Raw genomic sequence first — 6,835 nt, forward strand, 5'->3', positions numbered from 1 at the left:
TCCCTGAGGCTTGACAACCCTCAGATGCCTGGCTAACCCGATGATCATCCCGGGAGCAGACTAGCCGGAAGCCCCGACCGGTCGCTTCGGCTTGCGCCAGCCTTGGCCGACCAGCGAGCGGAAGAATTTCCTGAGGACTAACCCTCGGATGCCTGGCCTAGCGCCGGAAGAGTTTCCTGAGGCCTAACCCTCGGATGCCTGGCTCAGCGCCGGAAGAGTTTCCTGAGGCCTAACCCTCGGATGCCTGGCTTAGCGCCGGAAGAATTTCCTGAGGCCTAACCCTCGGATGCCTGGCCTAGCGCCGGAAGAGTTTCCTGAGGCCTAACCCTCGGATGCCTGGCCTAGCGCCGGAAGAATTTCCTGAGGCCTAACCCTCGGATGCCTGGCTTAGCGCCGGAAGAATTTCCTGAGGACTAACCCTCGGATGCCTGGCCTAGCGCCGGAAGAGTTTCCTGAGGCCTAACCCTCGGATGCCTGGCTCAGCGCCGGAAGAGTTTCCTGAGGCCTAACCCTCGGATGCCTGGCTTAGCGCCGGAAGAATTTCCTGAGGCCTAACCCTCGGATGCCTGGCTTAGCGCCGGAAGAGTTTCCTGAGGCCTAACCCTCGGATGCCTGGCCTAGCGCCGGAAGAGTTTCCTGAGGCCTAACCCTCGGATGCCTGGCTCAGCGCCGGAAGAGTTTCCTGAGGCCTAACCCTCGGATGCCTGGCTTAGCCGGAAGAATTTCCTGAGGCCTAACCCTCGGATGCCTGGCTTAGCGCCGGAAGAATTTCCTGAGGCCTAACCCTCGGATGCCTGGCTTAGCGCCGGAAGAGTTTCCTGAGGTTTAACCCTCGGATGCCTGGCCTAGCGCCGGAAGAACTTCGGGAATCAAAAGTCAGCAAGAAGCAACCAAGAGCTAAAAAAAAAAAAAAAAAAAAAAAAAAAAAAAGAGGACGAGGGCGAGATGAAGAAATATTCAACGTGCATTAATTTTCAGGGCCGAGGCCCATACAATTGGGCAAAACGCCGACATACAAAAATAAAAAAGACAATGAAAGGTACAAGAGGTCAGCTTGGAGGAACTCCCGGGTCGGGAACGCCGGGCTCGTCCGCGGGAGGTAGGGAAGCAGCAGGAGAACCAGCAGGCGATGGCGCCGGAGAGGAGTCCAGGAGGGAGATCTCGCTCAGGTCAACTTCGGGATACTTAGCCGACACCCTTGCCAGGCCCTCCTCGAAGCCCAAGGTGAAGGCTTCGGCCCCCGCGTCCGACGCGTCATGGACAAACTCGTCAGACTGGCGATAGGTCCGCACTGCCTCCGACATATCATGGGCGAACTCGGCGGACTGGCGATAAGCCTCTACCGCCTGACGCCCGATTTCCGCCCTCTTCTCGGCCAGCTCCGCCTCAGCTCGCTCCATAATCTGAGCCTTGGCCTCCAAGACCTTCGCCACAATCCGGCCTTCGGCCTCAGAGGAGACCCTCAGCAGATCAGCCTGAGCCTCTTTATGCTTCGCCTCGGTAGCAACCCGAGCGGCCTCGGCTTCCTTCAGGCGCGAACGGAGCTCTTGGACGTCCGTGCATGACTTCTCCAGGGCCGACTCCAGTTCGCCTAGTTTGGCTTCAAAAGAGCGGATTCGGTCGCAGGCGTTGTCGGCAGACCGCTGGGCCTTCTCCCACCGCTCTCGATAGTCCGCGATCTTCCGGGACTGCTTTTCAGCCCGTTCCTCCGCCTTCTTGACCCTGCTTTCGAGGCCCGAGGCGGCTTTGAGTTGCTCCCGAGCCTCTGACAGTTGCTCCTCCAGGGCGGCGAAGCCGAGTGCCCGCTCTTCGGCCTCCCGGAGCCTCGCCTCGAGGTCCCCGGTCGTCCTGCCTGCCGCAGCCCGGCCTCCCTCTTCCATTGCTTTCAGCCGGTCCTCGGCCTTCGCCAAAAGCCCCGCCTGTTCCTTGTAGCACTCCTCCAGACGGATCATGTACTGGGCGAGCTAAGAAATAGGAAAAATAAGGGAGTCAGGCGGAGAACAACAGAGCCAATAAATGGTGAAAGACGGCCAGAAGAACACTCACCGACATGAGACAGACGCAGCTGGCGGCCCCAACGTCAGAGACATCCAACTCCCGGACCCGCCGACGGTCCTTCTCCAGCAACACTGTTTCGATGAGATTTCGGGCGCCATCGGTAGTGAAGGCAGACCCCGATTTCTCCCCGGAGCCGGATGGTGGTTCTGCAGCCTTACCCTTATCCATCGCCTGGGGAAGAGTCCGGCTGATCGCGCTCGGGGCGGGGGTCGCCCCAGGAATTGATAGGGTCCCGCTCGGCCGGGGCCTCGGCGCGTCCCTCCTCGAGTCATCAGGAGCCGACCGAGTCGAAGGCCGGGTCGGGGACCGATCACGTCCGACCCGTCCGTCTTGAGCAGGCTCAGGTGGCACCTCCGGAGTAGCGGCAACCTTACCACCGGAGGGCTGATACAGCGTCAGCTGCCGGTTGGTGCCCACGACATCTCCCTGACCGGTGGGCCCGGACTCGTCGGTCGGCATCGGAGGTATCTCCTTACGGGACTTCTTCGCCGGTGGGGCCCCGCTCGGAAGAGCTCGTTTCCTCCTCCGGACTGCTTCCAGCAGGGACGCCCTACCAACAGCCTTCGACTTCACCGACCGCATGACGTCGTCGACCTCTGCAAGAAGGACGGGATGGTCAGGGACTGAGAAACCGAAAGGAAGAAGGAACGAAAGAGAAGAAAAGAGCTAAAGAAACGATGGCGGACTCACGGTCGGTGGGGACCGAGCTCAAACCGACGTTCACCAAGGTATCCTCAGAAATAAGGCGGCCCACCGGGGGAAGCTGGCCCTCGGCGACCAACCCCTTCAAGGCGGCGACGCCCTCGGATTCCTCCCTCGACAACTTCGACAGGCCAATTGGGGACTTCACCGGCGTCCCCCAGATTGCCCTGATTTCCCAGGAGGGGTCTGCATCAACGAAAAAGAAGCGCTCCTTCCAGTGGTGAATGGAGGTAGGACCCTCCTTGACAAGGCCGCACCCTCGCCGCGCTGCGAAGCACCACCACCCTTTGTCCTGGGGGTGGCCGCTCAGGCCGTAGAGCTCCCAGAAAACGTTCAAGGTGGCGGGAATCGCATGCAAGCGACAGAGAACCTGGAAGACCGTCAGAGCACGCCACGAGTTCGGCACCAGTTGCGTCGGTGCCATTCCTAAACCCCGGAGCACCTGTAAGACTAGGTCTGAAGGGGGAAAGCGGAACCCGGCCTGGAGGATGCCCTCATTGATGGCGATCTTCCCTCGAGGAGGATGAGACATCCTCTCCTCAGGCCCTGGGAGCGTGACATTGCAGGCCTCGGGAAGGTGGTACCAAGCCACAAATCCGTCTAAGTCCTCGGCGACCAGTTTTGACTTGATGCTATCTGCTCCCACTTCGCCCATCCCTAATGGCCAATCTACGGTCAGGACGGGGTCAAGAAGGAGGGAAAGGCCGGAACGACTGGGGTGCACTAGTACAAAAAGAAAAAGTATGAAGAGCTCAAAGTAGAAGAGTGGGAAACTCACTTGAAGAGGAGGAAGAACGGCTCCGAGAGCGTCAAAGGAAAAGCAAGCGAACGTTTCGGCGGCAACAATGGTAGCGCAAAGGAGAAACTCGAAAATGTCCGTAAAGAAGAAGACGGACGGGGGAGGGCCCCCGATTAAATAGGCGAAAGGGCAAGTGACACCTCGATGACGCCAGAAGACGCCTGGCCGCCGAAGGGTCGCTCGCACCCCAAAGGCGAATCGACACCATTAAGGAAGGATGTCCGCCGAAATCCTCAGGTTGCCAGGTCAGCAGCAACCGCCATACGCCATAAAGAAGGCGGGAAGCTTGAAGCGCGCGCGCCTCTCCGAAGGATGGCGGCAATCTCGAAACATCACTCCCTTCACCTGTTCCCCTTCTGGTTCCAGGCTCGGAAGTGGGGGGCTACTGTTATGGGGGAATTGAGCCGCCATGCCCCACGTGATCGGCACGCGTATCCAGGAAAGCTACAGCTGCCCTATGATCCAGCACTCCGACCCCGAGTCGGACCTCCTCGGCTCCGCAGCCCGACCCCGGGTCGGCTGCCCTATGATCCAGCACTCCGACCCCGAGTCGGACCTCCTCGGCTTCGCAGCCCGACCCCGGGTCGGCTGCCCTATGATCCAGCATTCCGACCCCGAGTCGGAGATCTTTTGATAACGACAGGCTATTCTCCAGAGGCACGCCGCGGCCTCCTGCTCCACTACTCCCTGCAACGGCTGTACCCGATGCTGCCCACGATCTCCTGTATCAACCGTACAAAGCGGAGCTCCACTACGCCCTGCCATGACCGTACCCAGCGCTGCTCCACGACGCCCCGTAACGGCCATGTCAGTGGCCATTCTATCGTGCTCCACGACGACAAACCCCCCTGAGAGACCTCCCAGCCAGGTATATATGCGGCTGGGGGGAGAAGGGGGGGTAAGCAATACCTCCCAGAGCACTCTCTCCCACTTGTGATTATCATCTCTCCTCCTCCAATCTCCTCTGACTTGACCGTCGGAGGGCCATCACCACCCTGGTGGTGGTGCAAGGCTTGTTTGCAGGTTCCTTGGCGGAAGGTGGAGCGCAACCAGCACCAACCAAGACAACTCAGGCGGAACCCCGTTCACACCGTCGTGTCAATCGTTCTCGGTTTGGACCACCAGCAACAAAACCAATTATACTTATTAGATTTTTTTCGATATTATAGAAGGATGGTGACAGAAATATTCTAAGATGCAAGAAAGCCCATTCAATACCTGACTCTCACAAGATGCAATCAACCTACAAGATGATAAGTTACCCCAATTTCATATCAGCAGGTTATCCTTAGAAAAGATTATTTTCTTCACGTTAAATTCTTACAGCAAGATATCAAAAACGGATTTATGAGGACATTACTAAGCTAAGCAATCTAACAATCTCAAAAATACCAATAATTTTAATCCATGATAATGAGGGGCTATTCAAAACCCAGTATCCACAGGATGAAATCACTCGAGCGCAAAATTATCCAGATTTAGAAGATCAAGACGAATATATTGTGTGTCTGAAATGAGGGTTTAGATGGAGGAATTCGGAAGAAAAGGGGAAGTTCAGCAAAGAAAGTGCATGAAAAGGAGACAAGCGCATACTTGATTCCGAGGGAGAGAGCCTCGTGAAGGCGTCGTTGGAGGGTGAGTATGTGATCGCTGAGCTCGCGTTTCTTTCCCTTCCCGGGCTTCGAAGAGGAACCCATGTGCCTCCACAAGCGAAGAGAGAGAAGGGAGGATTATTACGACGTCCTGTAGGGCGGTCACAGCCCGGCCCCCTAATTGGGTCCGCCGGTGAGGCAGCGCCGCTCCCCTTCCAACTAAGCGGCGGCTCCAATTTTTTTTTTTTTTTGTTTTATTCACCGCGTGCGCACGCCGACCCCACCGCCTCGAACCTTCTCTCTCCATCCCGTCTCCTCTACCCCCTCTCTTTCTCGGCTTCGGTTTGTATCTTTCGCCCGAAAGAATTTTTGCTCTTTGATCTTCCTTTACAGTACCAATCGTTGGATCTCGTTTTGCATATATTTTAAAGAAATCCAATCTCTTTTCTCTACTATCCCTATTCATTCTCTCACATGCGTACATTTTTTTTAAGTTTTTTTTATGTAAATACTTCAAAATATACAGAATTATATGGATTTTTTCATAAATTTACTATTTACATTTATATCTTCATAAAAAACTTATTTTGTATATATACTTTTCTTTTTCTTTCTTTTTTATATATGTATCCATACCATCTAACGTTGTTAAAAAAAATGATTTAAATTTGAAATGACTGAAATATTCTTACAGGTAGATGCGCAAAAAGAAAATTTTATAAGGATAGACATGTAAATAACAACTTGACAATAATATTCATGCAATTATGCATATTTTAGGGGGTATACACTTAAAAAATTCATTAAAAAAAAAAATTTAGTAAAGATAATTCGGTTGTTCTTAATAAAAAAAAGGTGAGAAAAAAAATTAATATTCTTATACCACATGATCTTGTGTTAATATGAACTCTTATAGAATGAATTATATTACTTTTATAAAATTCTCACCTCAAAAACAAACAACAACTCAATATTTATAAATCACTAAAAAATATTTCACTAATCTATGCATCTATAATTAATTTAAATTTGATATACTTCTGTTGCTGGTGGTCCAAACCGAGAACGATTGACACGACGGTGTGAACGGGGTTCCGCCTGAGTTGTCTTGGTTGGTGCTGGTTGCGCTCCACCTTCCGCCAAGGAACCTGCAAACAAGCCTTGCACCACCACCAGGGTGGTGATGGCCCTCCGACGGTCAAGTCAGAGGAGATTGGAGGAGGAGAGATGATAATCACAAGTGGGAGAGAGTGCTCTGGGAGGTATTGCTTACCCCCCCTTCTCCCCCCAGCCGCATATATACCTGGCTGGGAGGTCTCTCAGGGGGGTTTGTCGTCGTGGGGCACGATAGAATGGCCACCGACATGGCCGTTACGGGGCGTCGTGGAGCAGCGCTGGGTACGGTCATGGCAGGGCGTAGTGGAGCTCCGCTTTGTACGGTTGATACAGGAGATCGTGGGCAGCATCGGGTACAGCCGTTGCAGGGAGTAGTGGAGCAGGAGGCCGCGGCGTGCCTCTGGAGAATAGCCTGTCGTTATCAAAAGATCTCCGACTCGGGGTCGGAATGCTGGATCATAGGGCAGCCGACCCGGGGTCGGGCTGCGAAGCCGAGGAGGTCCGACTCGGGGTCGGAGTGCTGGATCATAGGGCAGCCGACCCGGGGTCGGGCTGCGGAGCCGAGGAG

At 54.6% G+C, this 6,835-nt stretch overlaps 1 protein-coding gene across 5 annotated transcripts in view; it reads right to left on the reverse strand.

The window, feature by feature from the left end:
* LOC103719138 (BTB/POZ domain-containing protein) overlaps positions 1-5,550 on the reverse strand; it is a 43,895-nt gene extending 38,345 nt beyond the window's left edge. For 4 of the 5 annotated variants that reach the window (XR_005507643.3, XM_088710856.2, XM_008808238.6 and 1 more), the window contains exon 1: positions 5,153-5,550. Coding sequence is in view for 3 of the 5 variants with exons in the window: in XM_088710856.2 (XP_088566982.2) it covers positions 5,153-5,256 (104 nt within the window). In the remaining 2 variants the exon portion in view is untranslated. The remainder of the gene's footprint in view (positions 1-5,152) is intronic. The other variant, XM_088710853.2, reaches the window with a different exon arrangement.
* Positions 5,551-6,835: the final 1,285 nt, after the last annotated feature.

This window comes from Phoenix dactylifera, chromosome 14 (assembly GCF_051530095.1).
Source record: "Phoenix dactylifera cultivar Ajwa chromosome 14, Ajwa_hap1_PhDact_Kaust_v1.1, whole genome shotgun sequence".
NCBI lineage: Eukaryota > Viridiplantae > Streptophyta > Magnoliopsida > Arecales > Arecaceae > Phoenix > Phoenix dactylifera.